General features: G+C 38.1%; 1 protein-coding gene across 1 annotated transcript in view; it reads left to right on the forward strand.

Moving 5' to 3' along the window:
• The window catches only part of RPAP2 (RNA polymerase II associated protein 2), a 43028-nt gene that overhangs the window by 13949 nt on the left and 7242 nt on the right, over positions 1-21837 (forward strand). The window contains exons 10-11 of the mRNA XM_075711231.1: positions 753-833; positions 7799-7867. Coding sequence (XP_075567346.1) covers positions 753-833; positions 7799-7867 — 150 coding nt within the window. The remainder of the gene's footprint in view (positions 1-752; positions 834-7798; positions 7868-21837) is intronic.

Consider the following 21837-nt stretch of genomic DNA (forward strand, 5'->3'; position numbering starts at 1 on the left):
GTAAACAACTGGATATTCAAATGCAAGAGGATATTAACTATTAAACAAGTAAACAGAGGCAAAAGTTTCATCCTAAATATGAAGAAACAATGCATGTTATTTCCAGCATTTGGAGATACTGACAACTAGTTAAACACTATGTGCAGTTTGTTGTGTGCTGTATCAATTTTTACACACAGTCAAGTAGGGAGGCAATCTGTTTTTTTCTTTGTTTTGAAATTTTCTGATGACCCTACTGTCATCTCGATTCCGACTGTCAGGCTTACAGTGGAATGTTATTTCTGTTGCATCTACGTGAGTCTGAGGTTAGCAGATATATTCTCTGTGCAAACCTCATTTAGACATGTAGTTTCCTTTTGTATTGTTATATTTGAACCAAGTAAATGTAAGTATTTGAAACATTTATGAGGCCTGGAAATCTAATCCTCATAATAACGCTTTGATTTTTTTGGTGAGACTGTCTTGTCAGAACTGAAATGTGAAGTTAATAGAGTATGTATGTAAAACTATATTTAATTTCTTCATGTTCACACTGAACTAGAGCTTCTTATTTTTAAAAACAAGCTGTTGTAAAGTGAAGGGGTTGCCCAAACACTGCTCAGAGGAATCTGAAATGTAAACTACAGGCCTGATCTGCTGCACAAAAGTCAGTCTCTTTTTATTAACTTTCATGAGCTTTGGTGGAAGTCCTACTTGAGAAGAAAGGAGAAAGAGAGGAAAACGCATATTGACCAGGGTCTTTTGCCTTCTAGATTACCTGCAGTTTTGGGCCCTCTTCAGATTACTCCAGGTGATGTTTATGCAGAGCTGAAAAATCTTGTCAAAACTTTCCGGTGAGTATTGGTCTTTATTTAGAGATTCTTCTTGATTGATTAATTGAACACGCTGTTGAATGATTTGTGATTTCGGCACAGAGAGGGCCCCATTGCAGATTTGCCCTTTTCTAGCTTTGTGTTTGTGTAGGTAATGTCACATTCCCTGTGGACTAACAAGGCAACCCTTCCCCTGCTCCTGACAGTGGCTAGGTCACCAGCAGTATTTGTAGATTTTTAAAAACTAGGCCAGTGGTCTCTGGAGGATGATGGTGAGTCTTTTAAAGGTTCTGCTACCTCGTCACCTCCTATTAAGCGTGAGTTTCTGAGATCTGTCGCTTTCTTTTGCTCTGGCTCCCTACAGCTGGGCTAAATGGTTTTAATGTGGCTATTAATTGTTACCACTAACTTCTAGAGCCGGGAAGAAGGTCCAGTTTGACCTGTCTTGTTCCTGATTTCAAGGGGAAGTAGATCTAGTGGACACTATCACCACAGATGAAGCTTCTGCTTCAGTCAGAAGCATAAAGACAGTATTTGGAAACACTGAGGTAAAAAATGAGGGAAAACAGAATGGTGGTAACTTCTCTGAACACTTTTTGGTTTTCTTTGGGACACAACTCTCATGACTTGGACCTAGATCATGTCCTGCATCTTGAAGTATTGTCAGGAAAAGGAGCAACAACAGTTGCTGTCCTGGTTTCAGCTGGGACAGAGTTAATTTTCTTCCTAGTAGCTGGCACAGCGCTGTGGTTTGGATTTAGGATGAGAATAATGCTGATAACTCATGGATGTTTCAGTTGTTGCTGAGCAGTGCTGACACCAGGCAAGGGTTTTCAGCTTCCCCTGCTCTGCCGGGTGCACAAGAAGCTGGGAGGGGGCACAGCTAAGATAGTTGATCCAGACTGCCCAAAGGGCCATCCCATCCCATACGGTGTCATGGGCAGCATAGAAACCGGGGGGAGCTGGCCGGGGGGCAGCCATCGCTGCTTGGGGACGGGACGGGCATCGGTTGGCAGGTGGTGAGCGGTTGCATCACTTTTTTTTTTCCCTGGCTTTTGTTTCTTTCTCATTGTTCTCCTTTTCATTACAATTTTTATTACTATTATTATTGTTATTGTTATTATTTTATTTCAGTTATTAAACTGTTCTTATCTCAACCCATGAGTTTTCTTACTTCTGCCCTTCCGATTCTCTCCCCCATCCCACCGGGGGGGAGGCTGAGCGAGCGGCTGTGTGGTGCTTGGTTGCTGACGGGCTAAACCACAACAGTTGCTAACTCTGTGTACATTGTCACTCTTGAAACTTCCCCCCCACACCCCCAACCTGCATGAGGTTTACATGTAAATTTTCCAAAATTCATTTATGTGGTGTTTGCCACAAGGAATCTAGGCTTTGGTGAATAGAAGCCCAGCTCTACCTGATTCCTTATGATTTATCTGCCATCTGGCAGGATGCCACTAAAACACAGATCTCTATATACAGGATTTCTTTCTTTGGAAGATACTCCTTTCCTTTCTGGTGACTCTGTGCCTCATCTCTTTTATTTAAAAGAATTGTTAGTGTTTGAACTTGATTCTGTAATTGCAGTCTTTTAAGTGGTGATTAACCTTTTATTTTAATAACAACACTGAAACCCAGGAAGATATTTTTGGTTATATTGGTTACATATATATGTCTATATATATACACCTACTATTTGAATAAGATCTTTGTGTCTTAAAACAGTTTTGTTGCTCTGCAGTCTAAATGCTTAATAGTCACTTTAGCTTATGCATTGATAGGACTGGAAGAACTACATTTGGTCTCTTTCAATCTACTTTTGTATGATTGATTAGGTAAGAAGTCCTGGAAGTTCTCAAAAGCAGAACTTACATTTTAAATCATTTTTGCTATTCAAAGACAGTGTGGCCTGAATATGAAATTTTAAAAGTGGTTTATAGCAAAGGAGCCTTGAAGCCAAAATGTACTTCTAAAATCTTATTTTTTTTATATATATATACACACCCCCCCTGTGAATTTACAGAATGGAACCAAATCTAATTAATTTGGACTTTGATCCCAATACCTGACTCATGTAGCAATAATTTACCATACTTTAAAAGTCTCCCCTGATCTATTTCTGATCTCTCAGATAACACTTCATGAGTTTATTTTTAAGTCTTTTTTGTTAGGAAGTTGAAGATAATGATAGCAATTCTTGGGGCTCTCTTACTGTGAAGATTCCAGATAAATTGCATAGAAATTCAGCATGTTGGGCAGGGGATGGTTGAAGACAATTGTGGGCACTACACAAGAATTTGTACGTGCCTTTATCCCTCTCTCTCTCTCTCAAAAATAAATGGAGTTTTATTGTCACTGATAGTAAAATAATACAAAAACACAGGAAATAGGGAAGCAGTAAAAACCTGTAGACCCTTTCTCCTTCTTGCGTTTCTAATATGGAAGGGTCTGTTGACACACAGAAGCTATCTCATGGACATTAAGATGAAGGCATAGGTTTGAATCTCCAGTTCTGTACGTAGGTATAAATTTACTTAGTATGAGTGGTCTCTCTGGTTTTAGGTAGAATGCTTTGGCAGGGGGACCTGGGATAAATTTTAAATGGTATTTATGTTTGCAGGGTATAGAAATTTAAATGTTACTTTCTTTGTTAATTTGGTTGAAATGCATAAGGACTACGGAGGGAGCGCTGACAAATGCGAGTGCTCTTTCCTGCTTTTTTGTACTGGAAATACTTCAGGCTGAAGAACTTGCCAAAGAGGGCAGGGGATAAAACGCATGGCTGTAGTAGAGCTTAGTGGAAGAAGGGTAAAAGAGCATGTGGTGAACTAAGAAACAACGATTTTCAGCTCCATTGGTTTTTAAAGGAACACTTGCAGTTCAGCCTCCTTTGGGCAGCATTTTATTCAATCACCACTGCTGGGAAACGCACTAGAGGGATCTCAAGAGACATTTTAGAATGGTTAGAGCTCTTCCCAAACAAAGTCCCTCAGTGCCTGTAAGCTTTTGTTACGAAAACTGAGATGTCAAATAATTCTCCAGAGTGTGTAAGGGCACTTCGTTAAAAGATCAAGAGAAAATTAGCTATTTATATAAAAATCGAGGCTAAATGATTATGTTTGTGAATGTGTGGTTGGGGGGGGGGTTTAAGCATAATTTTTCATATTTAAAATAGAATTTCATCTGTATCTTATGGTTGCAAGTATTTTAATTCCTTTTATGGAGCTTATCATTGACATTGAACTCTGTCAATGAATGCGATACAGTTGTTTCCTAAAGATGTGTTCAAGACTTTTTATTACAGCTTTGTCTTATCTTGTTTCCAAGACAATATTTTAGCTTTTAAATATGTATTGTGAGTGTGTGTTATCTAGCGTATAAACTCAATAATAGGCTTTTACCTATTACCCTTGTTAAGTGGAATTTTAGGTTCTGGGTTTCAAGTCAATCAACAATACTTTGTCGTAGACCAGGTTCTGTATGGAAATGTGAAAATGCCAGAACCTTAAGGACCTTTTCACAAGTAAATGGATTTCTCTTGAAGAGAGCCTAAAGTTGTAACAGTGGACTTGTAGAATAGAATCATAGAACCATAGAATGTAGCTTACTTTTGCTGGCTGTCATCAAACTAAATTATACTACAGTACATAAATATGTTGTTCTTTTTCAGGGGGTAGAGGAGCATTCTTTTATGGTTAAATTGGTCTACTTGAAGCCTAAAGAAAAACAATCTATGCCTCTGCTGACCTGGTTTAGTTAAACTTCACTCATCTTAGTGCAAGTTTTGGAAAAATTACAGATAGCTGAGATCCCCTAAAGTCACAACTTTACGACCTAATCCCATGAAGTCAGCTGTGCTTAAATCTGCTGCCACAGCAGGCACTGTTTACAAATCAGGCCATCATTTGCTAATGGAGTTCTGCTAGCAAAATTTGCAGCTGATGGTAATTAAATGGGAAGACAACTAAAGGAAAAGAAGTAGAACCAACTGTATATGCTCTTTTTCTGTCAATTTTCAGTTTACTTTTTTTTATTTACTCATTACTTTAGCCTTGGACTCCCGTGTATTCCTACAGCTTCCATATTGGAGTTCACTTTCTTTGCAGGCTGGGCCCTAGTTAGTTATTGCGAGGTCATTTGGGATGGAATTTTTATGCCTCTGACGACTCAGTCTTTTATCCTGTCAGCTTCTGCCACTTGGATCCATCTGCTCAGAGCTCCTTCATAGAGTATTAAAACTGCTGCATGAGTCCTGCTGCCTACTGGGTGGTGGAAGCACTCAAGTCCAGCTGCAGTGCATCTTGCTGGGGTGAACCACAACGGCCGCAAACTAGCGACTGAGCGACCCACACAGCTTCTTCTGTTTAGGATCATCCAACCTTCTTGGCTTACCTGTCCCGCCCTACAGAGGCCAAGAAAGTAGAGACATTCTGTTTTGAAAAGTTGCATGTTCGTTTCTTTCTTTGGGTAGGGGAGGGAGAATTTAGCCAAACTCTTTAACAGAAAGTATTTCACTGCAAAACTCAAATCATGTACACGAAGTTTTGTAGAGTTTTAACATTTCCGCATTATATATTTATGACAGAAATCCAGTGACCTCTCTTCATGGATTGTTCTGAAGTACCAGTTTTGGCCAGAGGCAAGACAAAGAATTAATGAACCATTTTTACAGAGGACTTGCACTTCCCTGTTTTCTGAAAGCTTTGCTCTTCAGAGAGGCCTTGGTGTTGACACACAGCTTGTTTTTGAAAGTGACTGCCCTTCCAGTGCTCCTTATTATTTAAGGCTTCACACCTGTAGGTTCCTAGCTTTAGTCTGAGCTGCCTGAAATGGTTTTTTTTCAGCTGCACAAGTGCTTTAGGACAGGTGTTGTACTGAAAGGTTACTCATTGTGGAAGCCTGACTTGACTGTTCATCCCGTGCAGTGACAGTGGTACATCAGCAGATCCATATTGCCATATCCTCCTGGTTATCTGTGTCTTTTGCCTGCCTCCTTCATAAATAGCATATTGATGGCAATGACTAGTGTTCAGACCTTGCCAATCAATACTAACATTGAATAAGAGTTAATTGACACAAATAACTGCATCTCTCAGTTTGTGTACGGGAATGACACCTTCCTGTGCTCTAATCAATAATAACTCCTTGTAGAGCATTGAAATAAAGCTGCTTTCTCAATTTGACAGAGTTTTCCCAGGTGGCTTGGAGCTGTCTCTTCCATTGTGTCTCATCATAGCAGATTAACTGGAATGTTACATATGAATTGCTTGTCAAGATGATTCCATCAGGCATTTCTTGTGTTTATCATTGTCATCAGTATCGAGTCAAGACATTCAGCCTTTGTTTTGTCTCTTGTTCTATAGCCAGAAAAATGTAACAGTTTACCAGGTACAAGCTTGGTTGCCAGCTAAGGCCATTAGCTATTTCAGATAGTAATTGGGAAACGTGAATCTTTTAATAACAAAAAATAATCTGTATTTGCCGGAACTATTGGTTCTGGTTTGATGTGACAATTCCTGGACACGTAGTATGAAACATTGCTTTTCCTTTCATCATTTAACAAAACTCAAGACTGTTGGGACACTATTAGAGTAATCATTGCTTCAAAATCTTAGTTTGGTTGGAAGACTTGGAGATTTGAGGCGAAAAATAGGATAATATTGCTTTAATCATTACTGTCCTTAAATAAAAATTAATTTTATTAATTTTTAATATCTTTCTGAAATGGGGAAATGCAAAATGATCCTATAAAACATCTTATTCATAACTGCATTGTTAATACCATTTTGAATATAATTTGGGGGAAATAGTTAACAGAATTTGAATTTTAACAATGGCAAGTACAAATACTTCTATTTTTCCACTTTTTAACACTTTTTTTGGGTAACGATATACTTGCCCAAAGAAATTAAAAATTTAAAAAAAAAAATCTTACTGGGGAAGAAAACACTGGATTTGAATTTGTTGCCAAGTATTTCATTTTAAGCAACCTCCCATCTTCACGAGTGCCTGTAGAAGTGGTTATGAATGACAGGGTAGCTTCATTCTGGATTTGGATTTATACAAGACGGCATAGCAGGGAAGCTGAGAGCAAGAGGGAAGCAGACATAGGGAGGCACTCGCCCCTGAGTGTTTCTGTCGGATGGCACCATCTGTCTGAAAAAAAAATGATTTCTGCTAGCCTTTTCGGGTGCCTGCATAGCCACGGCGTCATTTTTAGCTGTGACTTTTCCATTAAATTGTTTTTCTTGAACACCATGGGTCACGCCTAAATTCAGCCATAGCAATTCACATGTGAATTGTTTTAAGTCAGATTAACTTTTGACTTAAAGCAGATCTGTCTTATTACAAAGTTCAGCCAAATGGGTCAGCAGGTATAAAATGCAGCAGCGCTTTTGTTGAGCACCCATGTGGTTCTTGATTCACACCTCATTTTCTTGGCCTTATAGCTGCACTGGCACCCATTGCATAAGTTAGAATTCCAGGTTTCCATTTTAAAAACAAGACTGGTCAGAGGATTGTCTCCAGTTTCTTATAAAATCCAGTCTGTTTCCACAACAGTAGCTTTTACAGCAAATCTGGATCAGAAGCCAACAGGGGAGAAACTAAGTGTAGGAAGGCCCGTCTTTTCAGAAATGCATGTGCAGTTCTTGAGGATGTCCCAGTGGGTATGAGTGAGAGCTGAGCCCTCACAGCAACCAGGACTATTTGCGAGCTAATTCAAAGAATTTGCTTCTGTTCAGTCTTCCCCATCCCACTTTCATATAGAAAAAAGAGACATATTGGGAATTCTGCAATTCCTCCATTACAGGATAAGATGAGAGAGAAGCCTGAAAGTTGGAGAATTGCTCAGATACAGCTGTAATTGCTACATCATAACTCAGTGTATTAAGTCTTTTAATGGTAGACTTAAATCAAAACTCAGCAGTTAAAATCTGTTTACTTTCACTCTGAAATGTTCTGATTTTTTTATTATTATTTTTCAGGTTAACAAACAGAAATATTATTCACAAAATGCCTGAATGGACTCTACTTGCTATTGTTTTGTTATCTGTGTAAGTACCCTTTAATGTCAACTATTCTCATACACAACTGTCTTAACTAGCCTATCGAGACAAGATTTAATTTTCAGATAAAAGGAGGGAAAGATTTCTTTAGATTAACTGGGGAATCAACAGAATTATTTTTTCATGCAAATGAAGTAAATTCTCTTGACAAAACAGGATTGTCCCACTTGCAACAACATGTTAACAATGGACAAACTTAATGTTATGTTAAAAAAAGAAAAGTTAAGCTTTAGGGATTTTTAAAGAGGGCTGGTGGGGTGAAGGTGAAGATACTCCACTCTCTTCCATTTGCTGCTGACAGACACTCTTCCCCTCTCTGACAGCAGGACAGAATGCCATGTGTATTGTATTATTTGGATTTGGCAGAACTGTTACTTGCACTTCTCATTTCTCATTTTACTCTAATTTCTTAAAGGATTTCACTTTCACAATTAAAGTCAAATCATTTCCATAAAGATACGGTGTGCTTCTAAATATGTTTGTTTGAATATTCTAGTAAACTTCTTTGAGAGGAGAAAGCTTTTTTTAGCAACTCCCAAATTTCTGAAAGGAATACTGGGACCCAGTATTTTCTTTTTACGAGGATTAGCTTTACTGTTTAAGATTATGATACTACAGTGCCTACAGTCCTCCTTAGCTTTGTTCTGCTTACTGTAGAATTCGATTCTTGCCAAGGGTTTTCCTAATAGGAAGCCTGATTTTATTATAGTGTCTTTCAGTAAGCTTCTACACAGAGGCATGATCTATAAAAGCTGTAGTCATGTGCATCAAGTAACTTCCTTAATTTATATTTTCCAAATTCACATACATTTCTGAAGTTAAAGGTGTTAACTTTGTGGTGTGTAAAACAGACAGTTCTCTCGCGAATTAATATTAAACATTTAACATCAGTTCATCTTTTAAGAAATCACCGGTGGTTTCACACAGTGTCAGGCCCTGCCTTTCAGTAGGGTTAAAACCATCAAGCAACCTTCGTATGTCTTTCAGCTTGAATTACAAGATTGCAAAAATCTTATTCCAGAGACCGTTTCTTACCGCGCTGCTGCTGCTGCTGCTTTTGGGCTTCCTGGGTCAGTGGAGCCTGTAGGACAGAGGAGTACTTACAGACGGTCGCAGGTCAAGAAGCGTTGTGGGCCAACCTCGTAGCATCCCCAGTCCTGCACTTACTTTCCTTGATATTACTGCAGTCTGACACATTGTTGTGGCTTTGCTGTCCCAAGGAAGACTACACCAGCAGGCATTAGAGTAGGCTTCAGCGAGCCTTACATCTGTGTCACCCAGCCAGATACCGCTCAAATGATTCATTAAATCAGAACACAGAAAGTAACTTTACTTGAATGCCTTGGCATAAATTTTTTATCAACTATAAGAACAAATCTTTTGTCATTTTTACTATATATTCTTATGGTTGAATTGGTAACTTGTGAAACAGATCTTATGAATTTTTCAAGTAGTTTCTACATTTAAGGAAATGGTGACTCTCTTGATCAGAAGTTAAAATACCTTGCTGGTCTCTCTGCATATGATGAGCTCTAAATGTTTACATACCTAATGACTGTTTTACAGTTGCTTTAAAATGTTATACAAGTAGCAGGCAGTCTTGGTAGCAATCAGTAGAAGCAGAGAACCAAGTCTTTTTTTTACTTTTGCTTTCTAAGGGTCCACCCCTAAACAAATGAATTGTGTTTCACCCTAAAATAGAGTAGATTTTATTTCTAAGACTATTCTAGTGAAATAATGAATAAAACTCCTGTTGACTTCAGCTTATTATAAGGTTCTTGCAAGCTCATGATCTTCAGATTTTGAACAACTTATCTCGGCTCCCACTTAGGAGGGGATGTGGAAGAATGTAGATGGGGTAGAATGAGTGTTAAGATTGCTCTAAGATGATGATGCATGTTGCATCATTTCCGGAAAGATTGAAATGGAATATTTAATTATTTGGGAATTCTAATCAAACTTGAATATTTAGTGGAAGCCAGAAGTGTGCAGGGAAAGGCTACTGAGGACCTGGGCAACCCCTCGCAGAGAGGTCCTCAGATTGTAGCCCTGTCTCACCTCCAGCAGCCTGCCAAGGAATCTGTCATATCTTACTAATATTGCTCATCGAAAGAATTGCACTCTATAATAAACTCTGCTCTGGCTTCCTCTTAGCTGTACTGAGAGATGATGCAAGTTGCAGCACATGTAATGTCATTTAGATCGCAGAGTTGTATGGCGCCTGAGTCAAGAGTGGCTCTTCACTAGTTTCTGTCACTGAAAGAGAAGAACATTTTTAGAATATGTATCCACAGGTCTCAACCTGGTCCCAGACACAGGATGGCCACTTTCTTCCTAACACCAAACAGTGAAGTAGCATGAACAACACCCTGGAAGGGGATAATAATTCCTCTTTCCAGGAGGATGAAAGACCATATTACAGGTACCCTCGGGTGCAGGAGGTATAAGAACAGAGACTACAGAAGGCAGAGTGAGCATGGGATTTCAGGGTACACCTCACAAGAAACTACTAAGACCTCAAGTATTTTTTGTTTTGTTTGGAAAGGGGCAGGGTTGTTTAGTTTAAAGCAGCAACTGTTGGACTTCGCTTGCACCCCATTTTGTGCATCGATATTGTGGCTCACCACTTCCTTCTCGTATATGGCTAGCGTGTGCTAAGGACTCTGTACTTAACTTCACAGTGCACTTTCAGAGTGCCCCGACCCTTTTTATTACATGTTACTGGGCAGAATAACCATTATCATTACTGCTGTATTGAATTCAAGTGTCATCGCTGCTTAATACTTTGTATTATGTTATGATAATGCTTTCCTCTCTTCATTGGAGTGTGCATATTAACTCTTTGTAGGTTACAGCACGTTGGATAGCTATAATACCTAATTTGTGTGCTTAAATTAGACCTAGGCTTCCTTTATAGTCTGCTGGTCCTTGAGAACCTATTAAAACTACTTACATGCCCTTGAGTCTACTGACTATTAAAGAAACCTGGGCTTCTAATTCATTGCTCTGAAATAAAGTGCCTGAAACTAGATGGTGTGACTGTCTTTCCCGAAGTATAAAATGTTGGAGATCGCAACAGTGGAGCATTTCCTGTTCCTAGTGAACAGCTGGATTTATTCAATCAAATTATCGTATAAAATATGAACAGCCAGTCTCAGCCTTTAGTGAAAATCTAGCCTGAGGGCACTCCTATCTTTATGACCAGCACATTCAGCAATGCTGTATCGACCTTCTTAGAGTACACTTTGACAGCCAGAGAATTATGTTCAAATAATTGCATTCATGCCTGTTATGGAGTAGGTGACTCTTTAAAATGACCTGTAGGTCAAATTTCTTATTTGTCATTTGTAATAATTTTTGGCAGTGGTAGATTTCTGTGTCTTCCTGTTGCAATGTTTGCTATGTTAAGCAGAATTTTTTTAATAGTAATAGCTGCTGTATGATGTACTGTAAAGTAGAATACAGAAGTTGTGTCTTTTTCCCCCAAAGAACTTTGCAAGATATCAAATGGAGGAGATAAATGGATACAAATACAGTGGTTCAAGAAAGAATGGAGAAAGCAGTGGGAAGATTGCTTGCTATACAAGCATGGGCACTTGCTGTTTTTAGTGTATACCCCTGGTACAGTCTAATGGAAAGCTTTCAAGATATTTTCAGGAAACGTCTGCTTTCATCTTACTTATCTGAGCTGGCTGGTTCCAGTGAACTGTGGTCAGCTTCATCTACAAAGCCTATGCAAGAGGTTCCTCCGCTAAAAGCTTTGAAGCATTTCAAAATGTTCTGGGATTAGTTTATAAGCATTCGGCTGCAGTATTTAAACAAACTCAAAATGACCATGATCACTAAACAAAAGCCATCATTATGTGTGTGCAGCCACTTTAGATAAATGTGTCATGTGGAGATGTACTCTAGAGGTTTACTCTCTTGGAGATAACAGTTCAGGAACTGGAGAATCTTGGGTTCAAGTGTGCGTTTTTACCTCTGCACACGCGAGCACATCTATTGCTCAACACTGACATTTCTAAATTATTTTAAGAGGAATTCATATGTTTGTGATATTGCTACTGTGTCTGAATGTTTGAAATGTACAAATCTAGTGTACAGATGAATATTGGATATGAATCAGACTTGCAGAGTGACTCTTTTTCCTACAGAAACCACAAGTCAGCTGGATGATGTTTTATTTAGCAAGTCTGATGATAGAAGATTGGTTCCAGGTTTCAGCTAAGAAAAATAATTTATCATTAAGCTAGAAATATAATTATGTCCCATTTTGAAACAGAGTTTGCAGGACCAAAAATCCAAAAACTCTTTCTTTTTATAAAAGTGCTTGAATGTGGTCATAGTATTGTCTCTACTCTTGGTCTGTATCTGTAGAGTTATATTGTTGCGTGAAATAGAGAAAAGGCAAGTTTGTCTTAACACGTTAGAAAATTAAAAAGTATATTCTTCCCTTTTTCTCTCTTAATAATTTTAGGTTGTCATTTGGTGAGTGTGAACTCAAAGAGGTTTTCTGTTAAGCAGTTCTTGCTTATCAGCACTTCCTAAGCAAACTCAAATCTGCTTATTTGGCATACTGTGGAGGAGATCAGTATTACTTTACTTCCTCCTAGCATGTTCCGGTATTACTTAGGAAACATCTACAGAACAGTATTTGGAGGGATTTGCAGTGTCGTTAAGTGGGACATTAATCAGTGCCAACTTTAAAATTAATTAACTACCTTCATTATTCATAAGGGAGAAAACAGAGGAAGAACCCTTAGCAACTTCAAAGAAGGTGTTTCTCCTTACACAGAGAACCCCCACTGTGTTGCTGTCGTGCTGTTACGCAGGACAGCGACACTGTGGATTTCATTGCAGCGCACGCAGCTGCAGTCTTCTTCCATTCTAGTATTTCTCATGGATAGCCTTCTGAGTGGGAGATCTGGCTGGGCTGTGTAACTTTTGTGCACGCCCAGCACAAACTCTCTGAGGTGAGTCCAGGATAATTAGTTCCCCTTTCCAGTTCTGGTCCTTGACCTCAGCAGCAGGAGCAGAGCCTGAGCGCACGCTGTCTCCTGGACTTCTGTTGCATGGAGTTAGGGGGTTGGCTCAGAAAGCTGTCTTCTCTGTACCTGCCAGTTTTGCCACCCGGTGCAAGGGAAGAGCAGGGTCATGGCTTTCTGCCAAGCGTCTTGGAAATCCCTCCAAGAGATAGAAATCTGCATGTTCCCCGCAGCTGTATGTGTGGGCACTCAGGCTGAAGTCATGCCCAACTGTGCAGAGCTGGTGTGCAAAGTGCATCACCAGTTAGAGTTGTCCTTTGTGGTGGTGTTCTTCTGACTAATCTTTTTGTTAGAATCTAGAAATACTTTTATGTAGAAGATAGTTTTGAATTTTCTGCTTTAGTCACCTTTGGGAACTTTATATTCCAAACGTACTTGTGAATTAAGAATACGGTAGTAGGGAAAGTACTTTCCTCTGCCACTTCATTTGTGCCTTTTGTGTGAGTAAACAAGAGATTTTTGTTGCAACTTCTGTTTCAACCCTCTGAAAGATAGCATGCTAGATTTTCGGAAGGCTGCTTTATCATGTTGACTCTTTGGGGAGCTAACTCAGCCAGTGGAGTTCACGTCCTGTTGAATGCTATGCCACAACTGTGCTGATCAAGCAGATGGGAAAATTGCCCAGCCCTATTAGAGAGAGAACTGTCTTAAATCTGTTTCTTGAAAAGGTATATATTTAGAAGATTCCTTTTGTAATGTCATGTTTTTCCTCCTTCCATAATTGCTGCATACAACTTTGCTTATTAGAAGTCATGTCATGGCGCAGAATAAGTTGTACAGTTACGCGGTACCGTAGACAGTTCTGAACTAATGCTGCAGGTAAGACGTGAGTAATCCACGCTGTTAACAGCTGCCCTAAACTTAGTTATAAACTAAATGTATTTTAACTTCATCCACTGAGCAAACTGAACTGTTAATTTTGCAACTGAATCCTGAAGCTGTAGCCCTATGAAAATATACTTGCTTCCTTATTAATAATTAATCTTAATACCTGCAATGCAAACATTTTTTATCATGAAACATTACCCATCTGTTAAAAGAAAAACATGCCTTTGACAGACACTTGCATCTTTTATTTTCAGAGTTTGTTTTAACTTTATCTTAGTAAACTTTCTAAAGAACAGCCTACATTAATGGGGACATGACACATAGGCAGTGCTTTTGACTTACAGGAAACTTCATCATAAGATGAAAATCAGTGTTGATTTGGCTTGTTGTTTCTGAACAAAAAAAAAATGTAGAGGTACACATCATTGGAAAGGTTACTATGGCTTCCTAGTGTATGATCCCCAGGTATTTTGTACCAGCAGAATTTTTAGCATGGGTTCTGGATTAATTTGTTTGGCTCCATGCAGAGAGTCCTAGTGGTAGCTCCACTAGGCTAAGTGGTGTGTCCTCTTCTTCTTTAGCACTGAAATAAATTGTGCCCAAAGTAGAAGCATTGTATTCCTCAGCTCTTCTGGAACCACTGTAACAGAGAAACTTTGATTGTAGAAAATCCCTGAAAGAGCAGAATCTTTTGAAGATCTAATCATTCCTCTCCTTATGGCGCTTGATGCAGATTACGGAATGTAAAACCTTATAATGCTAGACAGTAAGACAGGCTGTCTAGAAAGACAATACTTCATTCCGGAGATTCTAGTTTCCTTTGGCATATTGCTGTGGAAAGTGGCAGACCTGACACGGCAGACGGTATTTTTGCTACAAAGTGTATAATGTTTTTTAAGGAGGAAGAATCCTGAAAGTGATTAAAAACCATTAATATCTTCAAAATCTTGCTTTCTGAATGAATTATGTCTTACAAAACAAAATTAGTTGAATAATTGAGCTAAGTTCTAATTTGCTTGGATCAGAACAGTGGTCCACAGACCTACTTGAAGACCCGTGCGCCAAAGATCTATGTCAGTTAGGGGGAGAGACATGCCTTTGATTAGCTTTCATATCGATAATGTTATGTTGGAGAATGTTGGTGTTCTGTAATATTCTACCGTGACCAGAGATAAACTAAAAATTATTCAGAGGCATGAAAAATTTGGAGGGGAGAGGAGAAGATTACAACTAATTAATTCAGAAAGGAGGCAAATTATTTTTTATGTGATAATTGATAGTGGGCAGTACACTGATGAACTGGAGACTTGTTTTCATTTCCTAATACTGTAGGAATCGAGTGCAAAGGAAGTTTGTACTTCTCGTTAGCTTGTTACTTCTTGAGTTAAAAAAACATTTTGACACCCAGTGGTCTCATCCAGTCTGGCGATTAAGTTCTGATCCTGATGCGGGATGTTAACAACGAAGGCAAAAAATGTACGGTATTTTCTGAAATGTGTTCCTTTCATATTTATGAAAACAGAAAATACAGCCTCTTTGGGGAGGGAAGGAAGGAAATACGTGTCACTGACAAGAAGATGGTGTATAAGGTGTATCTCTAGGCGATGGGCTATGATGAAGCTCTCAGAATTTACAGACAATCCAAGCTAGCAGATTTAGCTTCAGGGTGCAGGTGGCTCTTTTGATGTGAAATGTGTAGTTAAAATAAATACTTGGGATAAAAGGGCAACCATCAGTTAACCAGAAAATAAATAAATATTGTATAAATAAACATAAAATAACTATGTATTCATACAATTTTGCATGGCATAGTATAAAGAAACTAGAAGCGTCGTGTCCGTAACAGTACATACTCTTCTCATTCCTTCCCAAAAGTAAAAGTGTGCTTTAATCGGCCGGTAGCAAACATGGCGAACCAGCATATGGGAGCTTAGCCCCGAAACTGCCAAGTGTATATGTATAATTACATACTAGTAGTAATTACATACATAGCAGTGTCAGTGCAAAAACTGTAGAGATGCTTGATTGTTTAGAGGCTTGGGATCTCAATATGTTTCATTCCATTTTGAAGTATACCACGCTCACACCCTGTTTTCCAGAGAAACGCATACATCGCTCGCTCTCTTCTGCCCTCTCTATCCATCTCTCTCCATCCCTCTGAACGTTTTAAGAAGACACTGAATAGATCTAACGCATTCGTCATAAAACTCAGTGTTTCTGAGTATTCAGGTTTTCAAAAGGATAAAAAATAGTTGAGATTCACATGGCTCTTCGTATTTGTTTCAAACCTCATCACATATTCTGCTTTTTTTAGGTATACGTTTAGGTCAGTGTACTTTCACAAATTAGTGTTAATAGTGTTCTTCTCTTATAGACATGGTAAAATTGCAGTTAAGAGTAGAAAAGCGATTTACTGGGCATCATCAAGTCAGTAATAGACCCAGAAATAAAACAAACAAAAAAAGGGTTTGGCGTCTGGGGGGGGGGTGGTGGTTTTTTTTTTAAATCTACTGTGAGCTGGCATGTCTGGGAAAAGGTTCTTCAGAATCCTTAATTTTGGGGGATTTTTAAGAATCTCATGTTGAGAGATCTAAAACTGGACTGGCATTTGTTTTCAAAACTGGAAAGACAAGTAGAAAAATACTGAGGTCCTTATGTTTAACTTCTGAAGAAAAAAAATTTGGACACAGTGGAAGCAAGTCTATTCCTAGCATGTCTCTTTACTCAGCTGCATTATTCCAGGTGTTTGGTCTGTGTGTTAGACTGAAAGGCAGATAATGAAGTTACAAAGTTAGAAAGTTGTGAAACTAAACTATGATCAATTTTATGAGCGCTGTTTCCATAGTAACTGAGTACAGGTGAGTACATTTTATAAAGTCAAGTATTGACAAATTATTTACCTAAGCATATTGCATTGTAGCTGTTTTAACTGTAAGAGAATATATTTTATTTAATTTTCATTTAAATTTTTTTTGCATATCACTGAGATAATGAATTGATAGGAATAGGTTACCAGTATGTGTCAGCAAAAAAGTCCAGCAATTGCAAAAATGGATGAAACAATTCTATTTTTACAAATTTATTTTGTAAAATATGCCAGGTTTGTATATATGAAACAATGTTTAATTCGTAAAATGTACCAGGTTTGTATACAAAGGCATCTTTTAGATATTAAATTGTCCCACTGTATGTGCACAATAATTTATGCAACAGTGTGTATTCTACAAAGTACTTAAAGGTTCAGGCTCTCAAAAGCCTACATCTTAGCATTTTTTTAATCTTAAAGACTTATACCTGTGCTTAATTTCATGTAGCTAAGTAATCCAAAGACTTCAATGGCATAGATTCCAGTATTTGAGAGATGTCACAGGAAAACTTTGTGGAACATAAAAAGTAAGGAATAGAAGACTGAGAAGGACAAAAGGATCAATTTTAAAATAAATTTTAAATTACTAATTACTAAATTTAAAATTTTGACTAAGTTGAAAAAGAGGGAAAAATGGGAACAAATGGTAGGACTAAGAAGTACCTTTGATCTGTCAGCTGGTTAGCAGGAAACAGACTTCAAATAAATGGAGCTCTTTAAACAAGGCCTGTCCTTCAAAAGTGTACCTAAGAAACTTAGATTTGTTAGAGAGAAACAGCTGATAGTGATTTCTTCTAGGTTTATACTGTGAACTTTTTTTTGCCTTGGCTTTATGCAGATAAGTAAGCTAAATTGAAAACTCTTGGAACAAATCCCTGTACGAATGTAAGTGCTTTAAGTGGTACACAGTATTACAGAAGTTCTGATGCTTCGTGCCTGTGAACTAATGCTGTAGTAATAACTCGGAATATGGTAACGTAGAGGTGGGTGCCATACTCTATTTGGTTTTTACAAAATCATCCTGCAGTCATATCTATTAATACAAAGTGGTGAAATGCAGTCTCTGATCCAGCTAAGCTTTGTATGTGGAGTACTCTGGATAAGAAACCGTAGATGTTGTTGAGCTGGTTTTGGTGCTTCCTTAGTTTTCTTGTCTGGCTAGAGGTTTTTCTAATCCACCATTAAAGAAAGCTGGAAACTCTGTTTTGCATGTGATTGCCCAAGTAATTGTTTTTTTGCCAGACCTATATGATATTTGTGGTGATGCCATTCCTGGTAGTCATTTTAAAATAAATAAGTGTTTGAAAACAGAGTTCCTAAATATCACTGTAACAGGAGGCAAATAAAACCATTACATACTATTACTGCTTTAAAGGAGTCGTGAGTCCCTGAATTTTTGTCACTGGCATTGTAACATCAAAGGATTTCCAGAGCGGTGGCCGTCGTCCTTCTCATTAGACAGGCTAAACCTGGGTTAAAAACAGTGATCCCCGAGTACTTAATGAAGCCAACTGCTTAGCATTACAGGATTAGCATAATGCTGGCAAGTGCTTGCAGAGAATGGGACGTCATTTTCCACCTGCTGAATATTCTGAAATGCGTAGTTCCTTCCCTGGACGATTGCCGAGGGCACTGCCTGTATTTTATGTGCGCATATATAAGGTCAGGAACATCATGGGAGCGATACTGTGTGAGAAGAAACAGTGTTGATGCTTGCATCGCAAAGGTTAAAAAAATTAGTACAAAGCAATAGACTTGCAAATTTTCTCTCAGCTGAGTAGAAATTGTTGCTGTCATGTTTACGTGCTACTGGTCGCTCACAGGGAACTGAAATATGGGAATAGTGAGAAATGCCATTTTCTAGTTACTTTCTGAGAAGAAGTGTATTAGACAATTAATTATGTTGTGGTAAAATAGTGTGAGTTACAAGAACTGAGAGTTTCAGATGTTTATCTAATTTTTCAGGCATTTTTAATTTCATTTTTTCAGTTATTTGTATATACAGTGAACATTCTAAGGCATGTCGTCTTCAAGTATACGATGTACAGAACTGACACAAATAGCGCTAAATGGCTATACTCAAGTGTTACACCATGTGATGAAATGTCTCACCACAGTTTCTTTGAACACATTACGCATTTTCGGGCTTATTTTGGGTGTTCTTTTGCAGTAGACTTTTACTTTGCCTGTAAAATTAATTACTGACTCAATGATGTAAATAGAATTTTTTTAGGTATAACAAAGTGTTTTACTTGTCCTACTTTAAAAGTAAAAGGTCATCTATCTCACAGAAGTCAATGTTTTGAGGACAGTCTGAATTTACTTGAGTTTTTTCCTTTTCTCTATCTCGTATCAGTGCAACCATTATTATAAAATCTTTTCATTGCAGGATCTTTGAAGTTATACAGCTGCCTGTTATAAATAACAGCTGGCAGCTGATGGAGCGATCCTTAACTTTCAGGGGAGAGGAAAAAAGTGGCATAAACGATACATCCTGCTATTCATGCAAATAGTTTGTTCGTTAGGTTAAAAAAAAAAGATCCTGAACATTTGCATTTTATTAAATCCATTTTAAATAAACTGTTTCTGTACCCGATAAGGTAGCTATAAGCCTGTTGCCTCAACGCGTGTCCCCTGCACGGTACGGTTAAAACATTAGAGCGCCTTTCAAAAAACTTCCTTAGGCAGCTTAACGGGAAAACAAAAAATGAAGTCTCATATGGTATGTTAGAGTAGAACCAGCAGAGTATTTTGCAGTTGTTCACTCGGCCTCCAAATCCCGTGCGAGGAGGGCACGATACGACATGAGGGGACTCTGCTGCGCAGCCTCGGGTTGTTTTCTGAATTGCCAGGTGCCTGTTTGGATACAAATAATTGATTGGGGGGGGAAGAAAGAAAGAAAAAGGAGGGGGGGAACCAAATCTATTGTCTCTTTTTCAGTCATGTGTAAGCACTTCTATCAAATGGTTAGATAAACCCTTGTTACTGTAGGTACGCTTCCCTTTTACTGTTAGTTGTATCCATCCGGCTGCACTGCAAGTCAAATTTTGGCCCTCTTAAAAGGGAATGGAAGTTGACTTAACGTCTGGACACCAACTATATGAAAAGTGTGTGTGGAAGGTGAACTTTAAAAGAAGAAAAATATATATTTTGTGTTAAGTATATACATAAACGTGTATCAAAGAGAACATTTTTCTTGAACAGACTCGTAGAAGCTGCAGAGGAAAAAACGGAGGTCATGGAAACAATTAACAAAGTTAACTTTTGAGTGAACCTTAAGTTTTGCTGTATACTTGGATTATGTAGGAATTCCATTCGTTGATTTTTGAATCAGTGTTTGTAGCATTGATTTAAAGGTAGTGGACAAAAATTTTAAACTATGAATAATTTAGTTTCTGTTGCCATCAGAGGATTAAAGTGTCTGTGCTGGATTCTGTGGACAAGTCAGTACACAATAATGAAAGGAAGTTAAATAATAAATAAAACATAAGTTGCACTTCAGCTACAAAATTCTTGTCTTTATGATGAGAATAGGGTCTTCAGGCTATATTTAAAACTAGGCCAGAAGTAGCTTTTTTTCCTCAGAAAGAAAATTGCCTGATTATTTCTGCCAGTTGTTATCATTTAACGCTGTGGGCTTTCGAGTGTTTTATCTTTCATTAAGAAAACAGAATATAGGAATAAATTCGGGGAGATTAAAGAAAACTGCCCTGAATACTGACTTCCCTCTTTGACCGATAGGATGTGCTAACAAAAGGCCCCAAATGAGAGGTTGCTTTAATTTCAGAGTTGCAAATGACACTGATTGTCATTACTTTTTTTTTTTTTTTTGGCACTAGTATCATTTAATTTAAAAGCAGACTTAATTCCAGAGATATATTTAAATACTTCTGCATCTTGTTTTTAAGTTAGATGCTTCCAGTTCAAGATTGTCTGTCAAATATTAATGTGTTCTAATGGAAAATGTTCACTCTAGAGACAGTCTTTTGCTTTTACGGGTTTTTTTAAATGTTGAGCTTTTTAAATCATGCTCAAACTAAAGTTATAAGAAACAAGTGGGGGTTTTTAACCGAAACTGTGAGCATAACAGCTAAATTACATAAGTTGAAGCTATAATGTCTTCTAATTTCTGAGCGTATGTTAGAATGGTATGATTGTGTAACCACTTAATTATACCAAAGCTTATAATTTTTTTTAAGCTCCCTGATGTTGCACCTTTAACTTAGAACTACACTCACATTGTGCTTTGGAAGGGCTTTCTGTCCGATACTAACTTTTGCCTGATGGATGCATTGCGCTTTAAGGTCTGTGGAAATCCCTGCTGTAATCAAAGATATTTTACTAACAAAATTGCTGTCCCTAGACAAGTGTCCTGTATGCAGTGATACACTGGTCAGTGAGGCACTCTACCTCAAATTACGCAAGCAGTCAATATATTGTGAAGAAGATTCAGAATTACAGTGGAGTTTTGACTTACTCTGTCCAAATGTCTGAGCACCTTTCGGTAGGAGTTCATGAAATGGATAAACACGGCAAGTGTTTCAGTTCGCCCCATCAACTGGAGCACTGTTATTAAGTGATCGATACATTGGTGACGCTCCAGTTACACCTACAGGCAGATGGCCTACGGGCTGCAGTGCACATGCATTTCAGTGAGTTTTATTGCTGATCTGTAACACTTGTTGTATTGACCCAGTCTAGCCATTTGTCTTCAAGAAAACAATTGCTTTTGTTTAATCAGTTGTGTTGGAGACTTCCTTCATAGGAACACAATTAAAATGGAATCTAAGACTGTATTCTATAAAACTGCTATCTTAAAAGAATGGCATTTCTGATTAATAGCATTTTTATTGCATTGCCATCAAATCTGTAACATAGAGTAGTGCAAATATATTTGAACTATTTAAGAAAAAAACCAAACACAAAACCAAAACACCCCGGTCCTTGTGTGTTGATGTGGTAGCGCACATTAGAATGGCATGGTTGTCCCCATTCATTATTTAACATGGCTTTTTGTGGGTTTAGAGGATTTTTAACACTAAATGAGATGAACTGTTACTGAGAATGACACTTAGTTTTTATAAATCTGCTCAGAAGTTTATTTAAATCTGTGGATGAGGTTTTGTGCTCTCTCTTCTACTTGCAATGCAAGGAGTAGGAAATGTACTGTAGACAGCTGCTGAAGGAGTCTTGGGCTGTTGATGAAATTAAAGTACCTT

Source organism: Pelecanus crispus, chromosome 5 (assembly GCF_030463565.1).
Source record: "Pelecanus crispus isolate bPelCri1 chromosome 5, bPelCri1.pri, whole genome shotgun sequence".
In the NCBI taxonomy this organism is placed as follows: Eukaryota; Metazoa; Chordata; class Aves; order Pelecaniformes; family Pelecanidae; genus Pelecanus; species Pelecanus crispus.